The sequence below is a fragment of the Rhodnius prolixus genome, unplaced genomic scaffold, assembly GCF_049639745.1.
Source record: "Rhodnius prolixus isolate KJV_2025 unplaced genomic scaffold, Rpr scaffold_5, whole genome shotgun sequence".
Classification (NCBI taxonomy): domain Eukaryota; kingdom Metazoa; phylum Arthropoda; class Insecta; order Hemiptera; family Reduviidae; genus Rhodnius; species Rhodnius prolixus.
The window spans coordinates 7,659,184-7,682,233 of NW_027411624.1; the positions used below are offsets into that span (position 1 = coordinate 7,659,184).

The window sequence follows — 23,050 nt, forward strand, 5'->3', positions numbered from 1 at the left end:
TAATTACTAATATCTTTAGTGATGTGAAAGGCGCGCAGAGCCTGCGTTAGTACATGCTCCGTCGTGGCAAGACGTGATACTGTAATGGTTCTAAAAATTCGTCTCCTTACAGAATTGTTCCCATCGTACACTTTTATAACTTCTAAAAGCAAAAACACAATTAAATAATAATTTGACAGCAAGTTTTAAAAAACTTTCAGGGAAAAAAGGTTAAGGGAAGGAAGCCGGATTTCCACAAGAGCATGGAAGCCCAATGTACAAACCGAGAAGCTCTTCACATACTTACTTTGTTTTGTAATATGGGAAGAACCGATGGTTACGCACAAATACTTATATACCTATATCATAAAATAGTACTATTAAGATCTGTTAATGGTTACTTCTTCACGGTTAAATCTATTCTGAATTTACGCATCAATCGCTTAACGGAGAATTTTATATTAGTCCCTGATTGGGTATGAATGATACAAATTTCCTAGTTGATTTTTTGTTTAAAAAATTCTGCAGATATTACCGGCAAACTGTAACAACGGTAGCAACGACACATTTATGAGTATGTTGTTCGCACTAACCAAACAGCCAGGAGGGTTCAAAGAAAAGATACGATTTTTAAAGTAAGAAAGTAAAGTTAAGAAATGAAAGGAGTATGACAAATAGTTCGAGATCTAGTCATACAGTTTGGACTTTAGTCAAAAAGGAATTACTTTAAAAAAAAAAGTTATTACTTCGCCCAACGTTCCTCATGAAAAAGATCCGCCACCAAAAACCATTTTGCTCAAATGAAAAGAAAAAATGTCACACTTATTTTGAACTTGATACATACAGAGCGACCTAAGAACATCTAATGCGACTCCCTAAAGTATCAGTTATTGAACCCAGAATACAGGAGTCTGTAAAGTTAAACGCTAGTAGTGAGTTGTAGGTTCGATGATGAGCTAGATTTCGCCCTAGTGGGTTTGCTAGCCCCAAGTAAATGCATACATTAACTATCTCTACAGCCATATGTATCGTGTGAGTGTTGTGGCTGTTAAGATGGAGTTGACCTGAAGGGGCGCTGAGATTCCTGAAGAAGTCCACTTAACCAACGGGAGTTTTAGGATTATGTTTTATCACCAGAGTTTTATTGCATCAAGCTCATTGAGACACTCAGACTTTTTCTGTTTTTGTTACAAGAATAAATAGTCTACAAGAATTTGTAGAGAAAATTCCAAAATCTGTAACCGATACGAATAAAAAAATCTCAGGAATAATACCAGCTATTTTGTTTTTCTCAAACTATTATTAACTATTTTATACATTTGTTCTGGTTTTTCTACCAAGAAGATAACAATCCTTTTAATAACTGATAAAAAGAAACAATACCTTCATCTCTGTCTTCTTTGTCTTTACGATCTCTGCTATGGATGTTCTCTTCGTTGTCCCTGTACCTACTGTCACCACTGCTAAATTCTTCAGATATACTTCGAGCTACAAACAGTTCGTCTTCTGTTCAGTTCTTAATGTATGTATCAATTTCATTTATATATACCATTTACATCAGGGTAATGAGTTGATATTAATACTTACGAGACATTGTTTCCTTTCTTCGTACTTGTACACCAATAATGGCCTCCATGGGCACTTCTGTTCGGGGGATGCTGACGGCATGAGGCGGAAGGTAAATTGGTTCCAAGTTTCCAAATTGGCACTCACTTGAAATATTTCGACGACAGGCAGCATGTGACTAGAATTTAAAAAATAAAATAATCAGTAATTTAAAAAATATGCATTTACGTATTAAACTAACTGCATCAGTTTAATTAATTATCAATACAAAATTAAGTAAGATTAAGTCAAGATCTGTGACACGCTGTTTTAGAGAGTTTTACAACAAATAAATGTAAATATTATGTCAGTAACATATAGTCAATATCATGAGCATTGTGTAGGGGTGTGTACAAAATTAAATTACTTTTATAGTTTATTGTCAATTGTTTATTTTTATTGTTTACTAAGTTACCGATAATATTCAAAATATGGTTGAACATGGTTCTATAGGAGTTACCCATCTTTTGGCAAGTTTCTGGATTTCAAGATAGGTATCATTCCTTAGGATAGGAACTAAGAATTTTTGTCATGCAGCGGAGGACTTCCATTAACTTATTTAATCACCGTCACCAAAGGGAAGACCCATTCATCGTAAGCTTACGAGCCAGGGACTTGACTATCTTCAAGGCTGTGGAATATACTTACATAAAGAGATAATAATTTACATTAATTTGGCGATGTAAGAAATTAATATATATTCAAAATATCACCAAATAAATGTACTTTGTAATCAGTTACTGTAAATATGTTTAACACCTGAAGATATCAAAGTGAAAGTTTGGCAACTACAAAAAAAAATGACATGAATTGGCTAGAATCTTTCTACTTATAATTCCAAACTTGAATATGCTGAAGTCTAATCCAGTACAGCTTAAAACATTTCTGTGGCTCCCTTTTAATTCCAGTGTTTGTGCTCAATATGCGTGAGCTGAAGTTGGCCCTAAGGGTGTGCAATGGCTTGAAAGGTGCACGCTAATTAAGGGTACAGCGGAACTGTGTGCTGATACTCATGGTTACATAAGCCAAAATTCTTCTACAGCGGAGAAAAATCCAAAAAAATTAAAAAATAAGAAATGTATCGTTTTACTACGAAGGATAATCCATCCAGAAAAGGCCTGAGCAAGTATTGCAGAAACAATACATTAGAGATTCCTTAAAATAAATAAATTTATTAACTATAAGATAATGACTTACTGTAATTCCACACCATTCACAACGGAAACCGGAGAGGCATTCAACAGAAAAGCAAGCCTTCTTACAGACTGCACATTTGGAATTTGTGAATAGATTGCCTTCACGCCAATGGTGTTCATGGTGGACCAACGACAGTTCCTTCCCCGGCAGGTATGTTGCATTTTCTTTACAATCAGCTACTGCGAAATCTTGGCACTCCCCATGTACGAAGTACTCACAGACTGAAAAGAAGAAAAAAAAGAAATTGATGATATTTAAGGTAGGCAGAAATAGGGTTTAAAATATTTTTTAGAGAAATAGATGGAATGTAGTTGAAGAATTAATTTATGATGAAATAATAAAATAAGGACAAAATATTGGCTTTTATAAGTCCAAAGTTAGTAAAATATACGTATTTTGGGGTCTTTTCAAGATTTCTTTATATAAATCAAGAGATTTGAAGTAAAATGTAGAACCGAACATTTGAAGTTAAGCAATACCAGAAAATATTGGTTTTTAACTGTGTAACAAGGGTACACAAAGGTATACCCTTGAAGGGATACCTTTCCCCTATTATTGAAGGTTATCACAAAAACAAAACAAAAAATGAACGATTCTCAAATCAAATAGAAATTCACCAACCAAAGGGAGCCATGCGAAATTTAAAAACAAAATTTCTTCACACTATATTTTATATATTATGTAATTTAACTATATTAGTCAAATTTTTTAATTTCTATTTGACTAAAAGATAAGCACAATCTGAACAGAAATTTAAAACTGAATGATGCTTTACTTACTTTCGCAGTGAGTTGATAAGCTGTCATCAAGTCTTTTGCGGCAAACATTACAGAATTTTCTTTTGTGATGTGTAGGCTCTGACCAGCAGTGAGCCACTGGGTTCTGAGACAGGAAAAATAAAATTTTATATTCAGTTTAATTAAAGAACTGTATGATATACCCATTAAATTAATATTTTCATTAATACTAATGGCTGGTATTTAAGAAAATACTTTTGATACATTTATAAACAATTAAAATAAGTGAGAAAAAAAAGAAAAATGAATGCATACAAATTCTCTCCTTTAAATAGTGCAAAAGAGAATGTCCCAGTGCATTTGGGACATACCAATACAACTGAATTATCAAGTCGAACATTACAACCTTTATAAGGATAATTCAAATTCATATTCTCTAATAAATCGTTATCTTACACATTGATAAGATACTTATGATTTTTTGCGAAGTCTCTCTCTCTTGGAAATGTATTACTAATTTCTCCGTAGAAAGCAAACATGGGGTAAAGAGATGTAACTGGGAGAAAGAAAGGTATAGATGCAGTTGGATTCCAAATGAAAGAAAACCTTATTCTAGAGCATCCTCTGTTGGCTCTAGCGATAACTGAACTGTTTTTTTACATATGTAATTAATTTTATTTTATTACTGGTAGGATTTATTTGGGACCTTCTAATGTTTCTTTAATCCCTTTTTCATTCTCAATATCTAATCTCCAACAAAATTATCTTATAAAGCCGAGCGATAGTTCCAGATCACTCGAGAGACAATGATTACCTATTACTTGGATATCCAGTACCCAGGAGAAATAACAATTTTTGCTTCTACCTTCACTTATCAGATCTTTAACGGCTTTCAATCCGGAATCTTGAAGACTTAGTACCTTTTCTAAAGAGAAAACATGTTTAGACGTTTACTAAGGAATCTCATCAATCAGAAGTGATTGCGGCTGAATTTTCTGCCAGTTCAGTGATTCATTAAAACCACATACGATTGATTAAATTTCTTTAAACTTTGCTTCTATTACATCTTTATTCACATTAAGATCAATAAAAATCCTTAGTTTAAAAAAAAAAGGTTTGCAGTTATTTCTCTCTAAGCATTGTGAGGTTAAAAGTCGTAATGATTATTTTTCTCCTTTCACTCTTTATTTTATTAGTAACATGATCTCACTTTGTATTTATTATTGTTTGTATTTGCACATGTTAATGGGTGTATTTGTTTGTACAGCTGTCTGCTAACTGTCTAGTTTGTTTCTAGTTACTGGGTCGACTATAAATATTTTACAGGTGAGTTCTTTAACCTAACGATGTGTTTTGTTTTTTTCTTAAAGTTTCTCTACACTTCGTATGAGAGGAAGTTTTGCAATCGTGCACATTTTCAAACACGTTTTGAGGTTCGTTATTCATGAAAAAAAGAAAGAAAATATTTTCACAAAATTAAGGATTAGCATAATAAAACAAGCAGCAACTTGCAAAAATCATTTAAGATATCACAGGAGAAACCATGATGGGGCAGGGTTTTCGTCAAAATCGAACTTAGTACCGCTTTTCTGAACGATTTTTTAGTTGATAAGGTTTTATAGGAACCTGTTGATTTAAACCAAGATCTAGCGCACTATACAAATTAAGTCTAAGGAGATATGCTGCATGAATTGGAAGGAAAGTGATTCAACGCCAATATCAATATGCGCTTATTTAAAGGATAATGATTCGATTCAAGAATTTAAGGATGGAATCAAGAGTAACGTAATAAATGATTGGCTCAGAATAAAAATCATTTTCATTAGCACAGTTCTAGACAAGAAGTGATGATGACTTGAGATTTTTAGAAAAGTTTTATCAACGATGGGATTATTTACGATGGAAATCGTTACAACACTCCGATTGATTTTTCAAGTAAAATTCAAATAAATTCTTCTGTAAATCCTTCAAGCATAACTTTAAACATGACAAATTCACTTCAATACTTTTTTTTTATCTATTTATCTACACAAGTAAGTGGGCGTTTTATTAATACGAAGTTGCAAAAGTTGTAGACCACATCTTCACAATTTTTGCTGTAAAATATTGCTTTAATGCTAAATTTAACTCAACATAAAAGAATATATATATATATATATATATATATAAATATAAGTGACGTGTTTGATGGGAGATAAAAATTTCAGTTGAGTTAAAATTCAGAATATTAACTGGAATTTATTTCTAAAAATTAATTTTAAATTTTGAATTTAATATCATGATTAATAAATAAAGATCCATTTTTGTACTAAATGTTTAGGAGTACTTCACGGAGTTTTAGTTCTTAGGACTAAAAATTAGGACCGAGGAGGCTAGATACTCTGGACTTCTGCCAAATGTTTACTATTTATAAAATTATTAATCAATTAATTATTTTTTGTTTAATTTATATTTAAAACTTCACAACTATACCAAAAACTATTGAGAAATTTGCACCTCTTGACATAGTGGAGGAACTCCATTAACACTTCAGATGTAGACAGATGGTCGTGAGGCGAGGGAAATTTCAGGCTGCTAGGAGGGATTGTAAGTGAGGAAAGTTAGTGAATGAGCGGGTTGGATGTGGAAAATTAGGGAATTTTTTTTCTTTTTTACAGCAGATTTTAATAAATTGTACTAAAAGAATTGAGATCGGTATGAAGCGTTCAGTTGGACACAGAGAAAGGGGCGGCGCTGGTAATTTAATATTAAAACCAAAAGCTGGAGTGTACTCTCAAACGAGTTTTTTTTTTCTCAATTAATCTTAAGTTCCAAAAGTTCTTACGACTGATTTTTTTTTTTGCAATAAATTTGATTTTATTCCCAACATTATACAGTTCGTAAAACTATAAATCACACTTAAAACAACACTCTGCAGGATTGCCAGTCAATCCCACAACATCTCAGAACTGCCCTAAAGCAATTTTTATAGAGAGCTATTTAAATGTGGAGTATATGGTACAAGAAACTTAGTAAAACTTGTAAGAGCTATCTATTAATTGTTACTTTTTTAAAAAAAGAAGCTAACTATCTAGAAATTGGGAATTTTAACAACTCCTTTAATTCTACTACAAGTGAAGTGATAAGACCACAAACTGCACACTAAAATGATACTTTAAGAGAGAAGCCTAGCACATTTTGTAAACAATCGTAAAGAGAATTTGTCCCATGGAATTTTTTACAAAATTCTACCATACACAAGTCGAATGAATGTTTACAACTGATCTTGTATATATACAAACACATATATGTATATATAATATATATATATTTCTTTTTCTATGTGACTTCCAGAATAAAAATTCTATTTTTAGCATTCCCAGACAGTATCCAATGAGAAAGTCTAGACAAAAAAATATTCTTAGACACAAAAACTTAAACAGTAACTTAATGTACCTTTTAATAAAAAAATTGAAGTAAAGAATTAATCTGAGAAAAGAAAAATTGAAATAATTTTATCAAATGAATATAAACATTTCGAAAATATACGATCCTGGCTTATTTATAATACAGTAAAATGCATATTATAATGAATTTACAAATACCAGTTTCAAAATTAATTAATAAAGCAAAATTTAATGAATTATTTATTTAAATTGGTTAAATTGATGTTTCACAAAAAAATAAAAACCCTACAGATTTGAAATTTGGTTTTAATACAATCATGAGCAATTAAATTGACAATGTTTACACAAATTTTTCAACAGAGCTTATTATTTCTCTTTGATTGGCCAACACAATACATTTGGAAATAAGTTTTTTCTACCTACCATATTCTTTGCTAAGCTTTGGAAATCCTCAGAACTTGTGTTTTTAGATGGAAGTAGACATTCTGCAAGGTTTGATCACATCGTATACGCATTTATCATTTTTCAAGTATTTTTAAAACGTTTGCTATAACTTTAGGTGTGTCCGTGACCCAGTATGTACATATTTTGATTATATTCCATAAATTATCTTCAGGTTACAATTTTGTCTGCTTTTGGGTAATTTTTTTTTTTTTTACTCTAAAGAACTGCAGTCGTTGGTAAAACTTTCTCTCGCTGGCTTCTTGCGCATTCCTTGGCCAAGATCTCTGCCCTTTTCCTTTCCTCTCTACTCTAATAGCAGCTTTTACCCTGATAAAGTTGTATTACGCATCTAACTTCTTTCTTCAATTCCATGAAATTGGTCCTTATTTCTTCTTATACATCCTCGAGTGTTTCCTCATATTTCCCAGCAGGGATGAAGTTATTTGCTAATCAGAAGTAAAACTGTCTTAGCTATTATTATTAGCTACGTGATCTCAAATCCATGAAACAGCTTTCAGTGCTGTCAATACTTCAAATAGTTTGAACTCTGTGGAACTAGTCTATACTTGTTTTCAGCCAAATTCTTTCTGTACTGATTAATGACCAAACTAAGCAATAATCTAAATGTTATTAAATGAACCTGGTAGACTTTTGGTCCGCAGAATTTCTTTAATGTTAGAGTATAGATTTAATATTTAAAACTTTTTTAAAAATTTAATTGAAGATAAGTCCATTAATTACACTTGAATGGTTTTTTGGAGAAAATGTTCCTAATCATATTTTCTGGGGAAAATATACCAAATAAAACTTTAGAACTATTTGTGCGCAGAAGAACACCAAGTTAAGAAAAAAAATAAGAGTTTTCGAGAAAAATCTAAAAAATAAAGTGCCACTATCGAACAGTAGAGTTTACCAAATGTAATCGTGGAACCTACTATAAGTCAAATTTGAAGTTTCTATGATGTTTTTGGTTTTTATTTTTTGAGTCATGCTGACCTCATACCATGCTTATGCTGACATAAAAGCCACACACACAAACGGCCTAAATTAAAGATAAACCCAAACATAAGGCACGATTTTTTTTTTCTTATTTAACAATAATTGGACAATACCTTAGGGGAGATTAGAACCATTAAGAAAATTATGAGGATGCTATTCACTCGAAACAGTTTCGAGCAGCAAAAAAAAAAATGAAGTTTTGTTTCATTTTTTTATGTCGTGGTGTGAAATAGTAGCTGATATTGAAAGCAGTCTAATAACTTCGACTGTTAATACTAAATTTATTTGTTATTAATTTAGACATATTTATAAAACAATCTTTAATCTCCCTTCTGTGTAGACCAAAGTGTCTTTAATAAATATCACACTACTGATAAACTAAATTAAAACGGCCAGTAAAGCATGAACATCTGTTTTGGAACGCCAATAAATCAAATTTTGCATTTAGGATCCTAAATTTTTAAGATCTAACTTATACCTTTTCTTCAGATTCACTGACCATAGGCTAGGAGGGCCAATAGATAGAGAACCATATTCGTACGCAAATCATCAGAGATGTTGAAGAACTTTAAATTTATAAACATATCACAAAAATTAATTAATTTGTTTTATTAATTTGTAAACATCTCTAATTATATTTTAGAGAGAAAACAAAAACGTTTACGGAGAATGAAGCATTTTTTAAAAAAAAAATAATCACTTTTTCTTTCCCAACTTGAAAAACGAATTATGCTCACACATAGCGATCTTTCCAAAACGCAGGCGCCACGATAGCCGAGCGGATAGAGGCGAGACCTGCAAAGCTAATATGCATTGTGGTACTGGGTTCGATTCCCGGTCTTAGGCCTTGGATTTTATTTAATGGTTAATAAAAGAAAATTACAGCAAAGTATGTCTGCTAGTCGCCTCCGTCCACGACACCTAATTGATTGTTGGACGTAAAGCCCGCCTGAAAAAATAGGCGATTACTTTACTTTACTTTTTCCAAAACGGATTAAATTCCATGAACTCATCAAAGGAATTGTACAGTATTCAACAGAGTCACTATTGGGATAGATCAGAACCTAAAACCGTGTGCAGTACATACAGTACACATTTCAGTGAGAGTAAGTGAAAACTTGGTCAATACGATTTGGAGGCGGCAGAAACAAATATCTCTACCGCAGAGAATTCAGGTGAAGTGCGGTTGGAAGGAGACAGAATTAAGTACTAATAACTTGCTCTTGACATTAAAAATCATTGACTAGTCTCTCGCTTATAAAGGAGGGAGAAAAACAGAAGGGAGAAGAACGACACACTAACGACACCTCTCAAGACGATAATGTTGGATATGAGGGACCTGTGATAAAGAGGTATAGGGGAGGGTGTTATACTAGGACGAACAACTAGAGAGCGGCCTGTTGCGTACAAGTAGTTGTATATGCGGACCATACTGCGCAGCTGCAACCTATTACCGTACTTTTTTTTTCAGATCTACGAGTTATGTGCCAGGAAAAACATGGAAAATTATGAATAAGATTTCTACAGGAGTAAATGTCGAAAATGTAAGAGAAAAAGTAAAGGTCATGTTATGAAAGTCTTTAAAAAATAAATAAATACAAAATAATAAATAAATACATTAAAAAAAGATAAAAATTTGCCAGTTAATTTTTTTTCTGCTTTTAAAATTTTTCAATTTTTCAGTCAAAAACTTTCTATAGTAGATTAAAGCAACACTTTGTGGATATAAAGGATATATATGTATATGTATATAAATACTGTTGGGAGAGGGTAGTCCAAGCAGTAAAAGATAGATGTATAGGCTACAATGTGAAGGAGAGAAAGAGATAGAAGATGGCCCCTGTTGCCTTGGAGACGAAAAGCTAGTGGAGACTGTGTGAAATGGAGGGGAGAAACCCCATGGATCGATCCCCTTTGCACACAAACACTAACACACACGCATATTACGCGCAGATACATACTAACACACAAATAGCGAGTAAGTGTGAGTAGTAACTTGCCCTCTATCTCACTCTAACATACCAAATTCTCAACTAGCATCATCTTTCTCTAACAATTCTCTCTTTTGGTGTTCTTGCATACTTTTCTCTTATATGATGGTAGTAGTAAGCTAGAGAAACCTCTAGATGGACGCACACAGAAGCAACATGACCTTATTGCAACACATTACACACACACAAAAAGAACAAACTCATTCTCTTATTCTGAGGCTGCATTAGCCTCTAAAAAATCTGCAGTGAACCCACTGAAGACGCTCACTTTCTACCATTTCTCTCTTTCATATACACTTCGATTTTATTATGAGATGACGTTGGGCTGAAGATTCGACAAGGTTAAGCTTCTTATTTTGGATGACCTTTGGGCGGCAAATTGTACGTAGTCTTAAAAACTATTTTGTCACAATACTGCGAAGGTGGAGGATTTCTTAAACGCAAAACGTCTACTTCTATAAATTCCAAGTACTTTTTGGTGCCTAAATCGTGGATGTTTTTGGGAAAATGTCTAAATATTATTTCCATATGAGAAATTTTCATCGCTAAGTTACTTCAAGTGACGTATGGGGCACTCAAAATGTAAGATTTATAAGAATATTTCTGGCGAAAAATGGATAACGAATCTATTTTAATGGCTGAAATAATTTCCTTACCAAGAGGGAGTACAAATTGTTCGATAAATTCGTATTTTCAGTCAACCACTTTCTCCAAACACTTCCTCCTCATCCAGATCTATCTTTTTTCCAAACATCATTATTTAATAAACCACTAAATTCCTAATCTAAAGTATCGCGGCTAAAACATTCGAGTGGTTTTCATCGAAAATACGTTTTGCGAGCTACTAAGTACGAAAAATTGTTCTTCGGGTTAACTATATCAGTATTAAGTTAACAAAACTGTAAAAACCGAAAATCGTAGAAGGTTGAAATATCATATTTCGTTAAGTTACTGCCAAAAGGATGTGGAATAAGGTTTTGCTCTAAACCAAATGGGAAATGCCTGCTAAATTAACCGGATTTTTCATATTAATATCTTTTCCAAAAAACTTGGTAATTTTACTTGAAAAGATTTGTTACTTTCTTTTACCATGGTCATAAACTTGAAATACTTATTGCTTACATGTAGTTGTAATATTTTGTGTACAACGTATAAAAGGAATTGTTAACAGCAATTTTCAAGCTGACAAATAATTACATATTCTGATAACGGATTTCGACTGAAAGTTTTCGGCAATAATGCGCAGGAATGTTGGATGAACCGCAGGCAAAAGGAATACGACTTGGTTATTAGCCACTCGCGTAGGTTCACTATGCCATTATTCTAACAAGGGCAGGCGGCCAAGAAGTACATGTATCGTATGTGCTTGACTAAGGATATGTTTGTGTTGAGTTTCATATTGTAGAAGAAGAGCCAACGTCAATGTCTGTATTGTGTCAATGTAAAGAGTTTTGTGACTGAAGAGTTCGGCTCTTCAGCGACAAAAAAAAAAAGACCTTTATCTTTTCATACATTACCCACAAGAGTTTTATATTCAACTTCTGGGTATAGCCAAGCAGGTAGGACTGAAAAGTTAACCTTTAACGTAAAATTCACGTTTAGGTTTGGTGGCCTTGGTCATTCTGGCCAATCCAATGAAAATTACTCTAATCAACAACTGGAAATGTAAGGTAACTCCAGGAGGAACAGCAGAAGATTCGGGGGAGAAGCTCTAGTTGTCCAACAAATTCCCAAACATTGCAGGATGTGAGGAAATCGTTCTCTACAAATTAAAACAACCGCTCATAAAGTTTACATGATCTTGATAAACGCAATCAGGTAATCAGGTGTTCCTGGTTTATTCAAAAAAACAAACAGGAAACTTATCATTAACCTCGATGAAAACAGTCCATAATCCAAGAAAGGGGAAATTTAGTTTTAAGCAGATCCGATAGAGAAGAATAAGTGATCCTATGGTCCTATGGAGACAATGGTCAAGACTGTGGGTCCTTCAAGAGAGTCTTAGGGAGATAAATTGAAGCAAACAGTGAGCAATACTTCTCCCGCTTTATTTTAATTGTTGGGATAAATGGCAAATAAAATAATAGGAGGGCAATAAACTTCTGATAAAAGAGAAAGTAAATAATAAAAGAAAATCAGTTCAAAGTAAAAGATGTTTATCAGATAAATGAAAATTTTGTTTATTTACTTTTTTCTTTTGCGTTAGAAGAACTGTTTTGACATGTTTATTAAACAAATGTTTGAAGATATGTAAGATGTCTTAATGATGGGAATCATCAGAAAATTCTCCTATTTTTTTAAATTTATTTTTTCTTGAATCGAATAGAAATTTATTAATAAGATTTACGCACAAAATGATTGATAATCCAACAAAAATAAATCACTAGAAACCTCAAAGACTTTATTACCATCACTTACACTACCTTTACCATCACTTACACTACAAGATTAAGAAAGAAGTTGCGATCATGCCAAAAATTTTGAATCATGCGTTTTCACCGGGGAATATCTGAATATTTTTTTTATGTTTACAAAATCTCTTGAACATGGAGGAAGAGGAATATACTAATCGCAGCTAGAAGATAATTAATAAAAGTAGTAAAGTAAAGTAATCGCCTATTTTTTCAGGCGGGGCTTAACGTCCAACTACCATTTACTAGGTGTCGTGGACGGAGGCGAATAGCAAACATACTTTACTATTTCTCATTTAACCATTAAATAAAATCCAAGGCCAAGACCAGGAATCGAACCCAGTACCACAATGCATATTAGCTTTGCAGGTCTCGCCTCTTAACCCGCTCGGCTACCGTGGCGCCTTAGAAGATAATTAATATTTCGATTTAAAAGCTGATTTTGGAGAGGAACCTGACTGTAACTTAGTGAAAAAAATTTTCTTAATCGAAATTACCGGACAATGAGCTGTAAGAAGCTCTCACGAGACCAGAAATTGGATGTTTTTCACTCTATTTTCATTTCTAGTTGGTTTTGCGTTCTCCGTAGTATTCGGTAAGGATTATAAATTAATATCCGACTGTCCTTGACAGCGATTGTAGGAAGTAATTTTCCCTTAAAACACCAAAAATTAATTACTAAATGAGTAAATGCAATAAAGTGGATAAACTTAATAAAATTTAAATAAACTTAAAGAAATCTACAAGACTATTAGATCAGTTAATTTCTGATTCCAAGAAGGAAATGAATCTTCCCAGATATGATATATTTCTCAGACGTTAACAAGGACTGATGTTAAGGATTTTATACGTTTAGAATGATACAAAATTCTTAAAATAAAATTATCCAGTTCTAAAAATATAACCGCTACACCTTTATCCGCCCTGACCACTCCAGGATGTCAGTTACAATTAACCATTATTAAGAGTAAAAAAAACTCCCCAAATTAACTAATAAAGATGAATTAGGTAGGCATGGAGGGGAAGTATATTAAAAATTAATAAATAATAAGAGAAGTTCATTTAGATAATAGAATAGAAATGAAGATGCCCTTTCCCCAAAAGTCTGCACAAATATTTTTTGACCTTTACCCTTTTTCATTTATTTTCAACCTCCTTTCACAATTTCTTCTTTCTTCCCCCTTCCTCCGCGACCCCCCCCCCCAAAACTTTGGGTTAATTAAATTAAACAAGTTCAAAATGAATGAAATAATTTGGTTTCTAAACCACCCACCTCACCTTTATTCTAACCGAAGAATCCAGCAATACCTTGTTATAATTGAATATGGCTACTCTACCATACAGACAGTTGAGAAATGATTTTAATTACTAAGAATAAACATTTGGTATGAACACTCACACGACCTCCTGTTTAGAAAAGCCTTATGGACCCATTATCCAGAAAGTGAGTAATCCATGGAATAAAGTAGTACTTGAAGATCAATTTTTTCAACTCAATTTTAGCATTAAATTTAAATCCCCTTCAAAGAATACAAATGAGTTAGGATCGTCCGCATTACAGCAAAAAAAGGCATTCATTTATCAAAGGAATCAAAAACAATTCCTCTTACCAGAAATGCATTTTATTGAATTTTTGAGTAACAATATAAATTGTAGTTTTATATGATATTTTAATCACTACAAAAATTTGAATAAAATCGTATAGGGCTTTTATTTCCTTATTTGAGAATTATTATAATAACTTGAACATGGCAAGATTATACACAGTATAAGGGTGCTTCAGAGGAAGCCTACCCATTCTTCTTTCCAAGAAGCGCGGATTGTCCTGTAGTAATATTTGTTTCTAATAAAGGTTGTACTAAAATGAGTGAAATGAAGGGAAAAAGAGCCATTTCCTAGTAAGTGTCCAAAAACAGATGGGGGGAAAACCTATTCAGTGAAGTGGTTTTCGTTAATTGGTTGATTTGTTTCCGTTAAGAGGATTTTTTTTAAATAGCTAAGTTACCGACAGCTCCTCTGGTGTAACCAAAAAGAAATTTGAAGTTTTAGCTACCATGACATTTTGAGATATTTAAGTGGTGTCTCATATAGGCCTCTTTTTCTGATTCAGAGGTCCGCAAAAAAAAACAAACACAATTCCCCAAAATTTGGAATGATCACAACACTTTTCTTACCTGAAAAAAAATAAAGAAAACAATACAAAATCAAGACGATTATATTTATAAAACAACACTGTAACAATTTGATAAATGAATGGTTCGAAATTCTTAAACGGTTGATGAAGTTAAACCTTAAATCGTAAGTGAGAATAGTCTAAACACACCCAAAGAGGCTGAGAAAGAGGCAATCGCTTCATGCCCACTTGGATGCCTAGTTAGCGGCGCCCAGGCATCAAAACATTACTTACATTAAATGGTAAAACCATGAAATAAGGCAAAAATAATAAAGAATTTATGCTCACCTTAATGAGGCTTGCCGCAATGCTGGAACACGGCGATATGACAGTCTTTAGGCAGCGATCATGTACCACAAAATTACATACTGTAACAAATACATAATTTCATAAATAAATTATTTAAAAAAAAAATACAACATAAATATCATTAGGAATATGGGACCAATTAAATAGTTCAAAAGGAACATCTTATGTAAAATATATCTTTTTCTTAACACTATTTACAATACATGAATAAATTCCCCTCTATTGGTACATAAACTATACATCAAATTTGAATTCTGCATAGATTTATGAAGTTCTGTGGGTTAAACGCAACCAGGCTTATATAAGAGGCGGAATTTTTTTAAAAAAAATTGTAAATACCACTTTTTTTGACAATATTATACAATTGTAAGTAAGTTTCGGTTTCTATTTATGCCCTCAAATAATCCTTATTTAGGTTGTAATAAAACACAAATCAATTCACTATTCTTCCATGATTTTAAGATTAGTTTTGTTAATCATAGAATAAACAATTTTAAATCTAAACACCTTATTTAAATACTCAAGAAAAACGTACAAACAAAAAAAATAAGAGTAAAGCGATTTTCTTATAATTTGAAATTTCCGTCGCATAAAAACGAAGTCAGCTATAATGGTGGAAAGAATGAAGTTTGTACCGCTGTAAATCGTAAGTAAACAAGAGTAAGCTATAAAAGTAAGCAGCCAATTGGGTCAAGGTCGTAGATAATTTCCATACACCGTACAGGCGTAAATAGTATCTGAATATAAAATTTAAAATGAAATTTCAGTAACTGAGAAATGAAAATTCAAGAGAATAGAGAATCAAAGCACTCTGTGCGTACAACATTCTTGAAAACGGCGCAAGATTATACTAGACTGCAATGACGACGTGTGTCGCAGGATTAAACTATCTTACACTTTCTTAAAACCTTCCATGCAGCTTTAATATTATGATTTGCAGGAGCGGAAGTATTTTAACCTTTATTTACTGTTGTACTGAAAAAAATGCAATCGTAATTAATTAGATCATTCTTGCTTTAAGTCAAGACTTCGATGCTCCAGCAAAATGAATCTCTCTGCCTGCATTATACAAACAAATTTCTCTAATCCAAAGATTGAACATATGTTTAGTTTAGGCAGCCTAAACCAGAGCGGCGCCTCATGAGGGTTTGAGGGGCACCTTCTACGTAGAGCACCCCAACTCTCTCTGTGTGTTTGTGCCGAACTCTCCGCTCCAAACTCCATTTTCACACTCAATACGTGTATCATTTTTTTTCACTTCTTTCAAACAAACCTATCCATACCAGCACAGGTTTGCTTGTTTTGACTAAGACAAACAGTAACCCATTCTTTAAACAGCCTAAGGATCGTCCGAATGGATTTTCTGAGAGCCTGGTTAGACTCTCTGCCGTCTCATTACGCTTTTGTTCTGAATGCTCGGTCACCTGGACAACATTCATCGATATACTACATCAGAAAGTCCATCCAGGCAGTAATTGCATTAATTAACTTTATACGGCTTGATAGCCAATAAAGGCTATCTGGAGTTCTGAGAAAATTACGACTGCGTAATTAATTAACCTTCTTCTTTAATAACCTCAGCAGAATTTCTTATCAGCCAACTGGCTCTGTCTGAAAAGTCACTTTACTCGGGATTTTGGCGCTACCTACTTCTTCGATCTAGCAGTCGTCCAGGAACCTCAAAGTTTAAAGAAATTAATTAATTGTAGAAACATTGTAGAAGAGTACTGTTCTTTTTTTTCTATTTTGTGACTGATCCCATTAATTCAAAAAGAGTAAATATTCATTTTTCTCAGTTTCAGTCCTAGTTTTTTATTTGTATCAATGTCAAGTTTTAGACCTAGGGATCAGGTATTTTCTGTTTGAGTACTTCAACTACCAGGACAGATAGCACGTCAACTTTTAAGGCAAACATGCAAAAGGTAAAACGTATTGTAATTGATCATAAGTACAAGCTCTGAAGATGACCTAGCCCCCAGGTTGGGGACTTAGCATTAAAAATATATATATATATTTATGATTTGAATTAACAATATCTTTCTCCCTACAATTTTTAATGATTTTTAATTATTGTTGATAGCTTAAAGAGTTTAAAGACAGAGTTGTCAACCTTATTTGGTACCATACTGTCAGGAACAATCACATTAACCCCTTAACGTGCACGCTCGAGCATTGTACTTTATGCTGCTATAATTTTTCACACTCGAATATAATCGAGAATTGAAAATAATGTGAAAGCAAAGAAAAACAATCGTTTTATTGATATTTATCATTTACATGGGATTGCAAGCTATAACACTTACTTAATCGTATAAAATATAGCGTTTTTTTTCAAAAATACTGTGCATTAAGGGGTTAAGGAACAGCGTTGAATCATAAATGGGATGAATAATTTAAAAATGAATAAAGTATTACTGCTGAAACCAAACTCTCGCCCCATAAAATAAATTCTGAAAGTATAATGCCTGCATGTAGTTTAGTCCCATGTCTACTTGTATTTCGAAACAGATAGGATGACTATCTAAGTCTTCGCTAAACCAAGAAAAAGAAATAGCGAAGCACACTGATGAAATGAACTGCAAAAGGTACAATTCAATGTTTTTTTGCTTTGTTGAAAACTCAAGGCATAAACAGGAAAGGGCCAGATAATTTTGAAACAAAACAAGACTGAAGGCCGAAGTAGAAATGAAACTAGGCAATTTATGAAGAGAATGAGTGACGTGACGCTCAACCAATACCAACCAGAGAGTTGCTGCTGTTTGTCGAAACAGTGGTGAAGCCGATAAAAAGACCGTGCAAGGTGCAAGCACCATGCCGGAAGTGGCACTATTGTCCACAGTGTTGCAGATTAAACCACCTGTTCAACAGTGTACAAGAGACCCTGACGACAGGTCGTGTCTAAATAAATTATTATTTCACACTCAACAGCGCTGTGCATTCAACATCAATCAATAATAACAATTGAAATTCATCTGTAGTTTCTATTTTAAACAATTACAATAAAAAAAAACTCTTGGTTAAAAAATAACTCTGACGTAATAATACCAGTTTATATAGTATTATTTAAGTAATTGATTAGTAGGTAATATTCTGGAGAGGGTAGTAAACGGCTTCTTAATGCAAGACACCATCTACCTTCAAAATTATGAATGATATAAAACCGTATTACACAACTATGAATAGAGAATGATGTAACTCTTTTGTCATTTACACGCCACCTACACTGTATACAATCATTATCAATTAGATTCTCTTCCCTTATCTAATAGGAGCTTGACTTTTATCAACAATAGATATTTTAAGGGACTCCGTTCACGCAAAACTTACAACTTGTTCCTCCTCTCTATGTGTATTCTAATTTGATTCGCATCTATTCTCTTTCAACTAAGTAATCACCACGAATGGGGCAAGGAGAAAAGTTCTCGGCCGCGCACACAGATGGCGTTGCTATCATCGAAATTTTTAAATCATTTCTCATGCCTAGCAAAACCTTAAGTCAATCTGTAGTAAACCAGTTATGTTTATTTCGTTGAAATGGCTAAAATGAAATATCATGCTGTACTCCGGTTAAAAATTATCCTTCCTGGACAAGCAAAAGGAAATTCATCTAAGTTTGTAAAGTTTTATGAAATAATCGGCGATAAGATGGCAGCAATATCGGCTTGCTCTGTCCACTGCTTAACTAAACCATGCTTAACCACATAGTTAATTCCAAAAAATGAATTCCGTACAGCGGTAACCCACCCAATACGCTGTAATTACAGGCTACAGCTTGCAGGCTATGCTGTAGTAGGCTAGATGGGTCTAAATTGGACTTTTCTGCAAACATCTTTACTCCTTATTCAACTCCTTGCCAAAATAAAGACCATCTCCTACCAAGTGATCAGCCTCCATAAAGCAGGTCTTAGCCATTTAAAGGGGGTCATACCCCTCCTAAATGCCAACATGCCATTGCACCCATAATAAGGCAACTGTATTTATTACCTATATCCACAGGTTGTTGAATTTCCTAAGGCATTCCCAGGACTATCTTCGAAAATAAGAAAGAATTCAGCACTGTTGCTGGTGGCAGCCTGGCGGCTATCCGAGAGAAGATGATAATTTCCCGTTCTTGATAGCCCCTGTCGAAATTTAACTGAACGCATCTTCCTATTGCGAGGTGTGCAGAAGTGGTAGGATCAAGTACCTCTCAAAAGTGCCGTTTAGGTGTAATTTGCGCCTTCTTACCTGGACAGTATTAATAGGAATTAAATATTTAAATGAAATTCCATAGTTAAAGAAAAATATATTGAACGGAAATGTCTTTTTGTCACATAAATTCAAAATTTCAAATTGCAGCAAGAGAAACGCATGTGTTTCGCTCAAGGTTTTTATCTAAATAGAATAACTAGACAGTAAGAGGATTATTTAAACTTCATTTTCATAATGTTCTCAATAATGAGGACAGAGTGCACAACTATGCATTATGCAACATAATACAGTGTATTATATGATAACGATAATTGTGTGCTCAGTTACTGCTGCAATGTTAAGGTCAAAGTTCACACTGGTTACAAATATCCCCTAAGCCAGGCCACTAGACTATATACAATGGCGGAAAAAGGGGGTTAGTATTAACAAAAAAGACTAGGGTAAGTGTATTCACAACTCTTCTACAATTTTAATACAATCGTAGCTTTTCTTCAATAAAATGACATTTCCCGTTTACAGTTCTATAAACAACCACCTACACACTACCTTGTTTAACTTCCTCAGTTCTACAATAGAGGTTCTATTTAAAAAAAATAAATAATAACATGTGAACAGACATACTTTTTACTGCAGTTTACGAACGCACTTACATTAAACCCCCTCTTATTTAGAAATGCCCTAATTGTTTCAAATAAAAGATGCAAAACAAAAGATCCGCAATAAATAACTGAAAATTAAGACACGATAACGCAATATTTTTAAGCATACGTACAAAAATGTCTCCTGAAAATCAATTTACATGACAGGCAAATATGTCAGAGAAATAGGTCCCCAAAAGGTGAAAAGAAATCGTCCAAAGAAAAAGATTCACATTTTCGGTCAAGCATCCCCCATGGATGATAGTTCAAGAATGGCCACCACTGTTCGTGCAGCAAAGCTAAACAACCGTAGAACTCCCTATTCTAGGTCTACCTTAAAAACCATTTTCCTGACAGTAACCAAAGCGATCTACATATCCTAAAAAACGAAAATACTTTTACTGAGCGGATTTTTGACATGAGATTTTCTCTTAAATGGCTCCAAAGATTTGTCTTTACAATGTAAATAAATGATGATTCTCATAATAGCCGACAATTTTTATTATTTAAGCATTTTATTTAGAAAAATTCGATTCTAGATAAAAGTGGTAAGTTTTCCTGTAAAGAACCATGGTTTTAGCATTCTACAAATTATAAAGGAGGGTTAAATGAGTCGCTAAAATTCCAATTTTGCAGAAAATTTCACAACGAGAAGTACAATTTTGGAGTACTTAATTCTTTGAATTTTCTAAAAAAATATGTTTAACTATTTCCTTTAAATATTGTATTCTCGTCGCGTTACATTGGACAATTTTTTTATTTTATTTAAGACCTTTTTTTTTTATTAGAGGGGAGGGCTATTTTTTTAAAAAAGAATTATTTAAGGCGCGTCAACATCTAAGGTTATTGGCGCCCGGAGCTTTTTTCAGTGTACGGCCTCCGAACAGTGTTCTCTCGTTCAGACAACACTGTCCATCACCGGACAGTGAGCTGTAAGAAGCTCCTAGGAAGAGAAAATCTAGGGGTCAGCAACTGGATTCGAACCCCAGATCTCTGCGTGGGAATCCAATACGCGAGGAGGGCTATTATTCTTGATCTTGTGCAGTACCGTTTCAACTTAAAGAACTACTCTGCGAGTTTTATATAATAAAGAGCGATGAAATTTCTTGGAAAATTCCAAAAACTACCAAAAGTAACAAATTAATCAATGAATCCATTTCATTTTTCAGAGCCTTTTTTATTTCGATGATTCGATGAAATGATTTTTAAAACTTCATTTTATATTTGTTATATCAAAAGTTATTATTTAGATCCTTTTTCGGAGCAAATTCGGGAATTTTTAATTGAGTTAAAATTTTAAAATGTTTCTTAAAGTCAATGAAAGTTGAGAATGTTCCCTTTAATGAATCTCTTAAAAACTTTAATTTTCTTATGAATTTTCGATTTCGCCACCTCTAAAGCTGTCCTCATTACCTTAAAAAAGAGACAGTAAACAAATTTTTTGTTTCTATGTTTTCTAAAAAACACACATTTCCTATAAAAAAAAAAAGAAAAGCGAATTTTCATTTGTTTGATTTATTTGAAAAAAATAAATAAAATAAAAATGAAATTTTTAAGGTAGATAAATTGGGTGGTCCACATTGGATAGATACAAGGCACAATGTAATCTACATTGCATAATAGAGTACACTATACTGTTTTATCTTATAAATGAATAACATTTTAATGCAGAACACTAAACGGAAGTTGCGTATTAGATGACGTCAATGCCAAACGCACAATTGTTTGTGTGGGCAGTCAATAACATGCCTTCAAAGTTTTAGTTTTTGGACATTGGAACGTGTCATCTTGGTCCGTTAAATTCTGTCCCAAGAGTAACAAGATAGCACTTAATTACTTTTTCATAAACACATAAATGTCCTGCCGAACAATCACACAACTTTGATCAAGATTTTTTTTTTTTTCTTCTCGAAATCCGAATTAGTTTGCTTAATTAGAGGTATCATTAATAAAAAAAGAACTCCAGAAAAAGCGAGACATCCTAAAAACCTCTTTATATTTAATATAAAGTTGATGTGTCCTTACTTCAAAAAAAACAAAATCTTGTTACTTTCAATGAAATAACTTGTAGAACTAATATTATTAAAATTCAACAGTAAAAAATTTAGGGAGGAGAAAATGAGTCACAGTAAAAAAAAAAAAAAAGTCATTGTGAATGTATGTCACGAAATAATATTGATTCAGGGAAAGTATTAGAAAGGGGTCCTTGGCGAAGGAATATTAATGCGTTATAAAATTTACAAACTTAATAAAAATATTAGGTTAGAAGGAAAAGTTTTTGCAAGTTTCAATAAGCATACTTTAAAGCATAAACTCAACTATTAAAAGATGGGATTAGCTCAGTGTTGAGCATACTGAACTCCCACTGGGTTCGAATCCAGCTAGAGGTTCTACTCTCTACTTTCTTCCAGAGTCAACGCAGCTTTAACGTACAACACTAATGTTACACTACCAAAGGTATTTTTATTTCAGGCCATTTTTCCCTAAGATTCTAATTATTTTGCCTCCAAATTTCAGATTCACTACACGTATATTTTTTTTAAAAAACTTCAGTTATTGAAAAGGCATTTTAACTTGCTCCCTCATAACTAGGGAACTTCGTAGAGGTAGGATTTCCTGCCCCTTACCATAAGAAAAATAGTTTATTTCTTCCAGAATTTTAACCCCCCCCCCCCAGGGTATTTAACATCAAGAGGACCTTGTTCTTTTGGCTCGGTTGTTTCCTGAACTAAAAAACAGAGAACAAGTACTACTCCTGCTAAGCCTACTTAAGGGTGGCGCATCTACTTCGCAAGGCTTATGGATTTACGTTATCTTTGAATGACTAGGATTCTTCACAGTCTGCCTATCGTGTGGTATGACCTTTCTTCTGCAGTAATGAAGACTGGAGGTTTTCGCTTGGGATGGACTATTGTTTTTTTCGTCAATTAATTAATAAATTTGGTTTTAATATTTATTTTTCCCTGGAGAACACTTTTCCGGAGTGGGGA

At 33.2% G+C, this 23,050-nt stretch overlaps 1 protein-coding gene across 11 annotated transcripts in view; it reads right to left on the bottom strand.

Annotated features, from left to right (window-relative positions):
* Positions 1 to 23,050, bottom strand: part of LOC141458471 (diacylglycerol kinase theta) — a 58,825-nt gene that overhangs the window by 19,818 nt on the left and 15,957 nt on the right. For 7 of the 11 annotated variants that reach the window (XM_074136471.1, XM_074136469.1, XM_074136478.1 and 4 more), the window contains exons 3-8: positions 15,211 to 15,290; positions 3,561 to 3,663; positions 2,782 to 3,002; positions 1,567 to 1,723; positions 1,363 to 1,485; positions 8 to 142 (exon numbers count right to left, since the gene is read on the bottom strand). In XM_074136471.1, coding sequence (XP_073992572.1) covers positions 8 to 142; positions 1,363 to 1,485; positions 1,567 to 1,723; positions 2,782 to 3,002; positions 3,561 to 3,663; positions 15,211 to 15,290 — 819 coding nt within the window. The remainder of the gene's footprint in view (positions 1 to 7; positions 143 to 1,362; positions 1,486 to 1,566; positions 1,724 to 2,781; positions 3,003 to 3,560; positions 3,664 to 15,210; positions 15,291 to 23,050) is intronic. The other 4 variants (XM_074136470.1, XM_074136477.1, XM_074136480.1 and 1 more) reach the window with 2 other exon arrangements.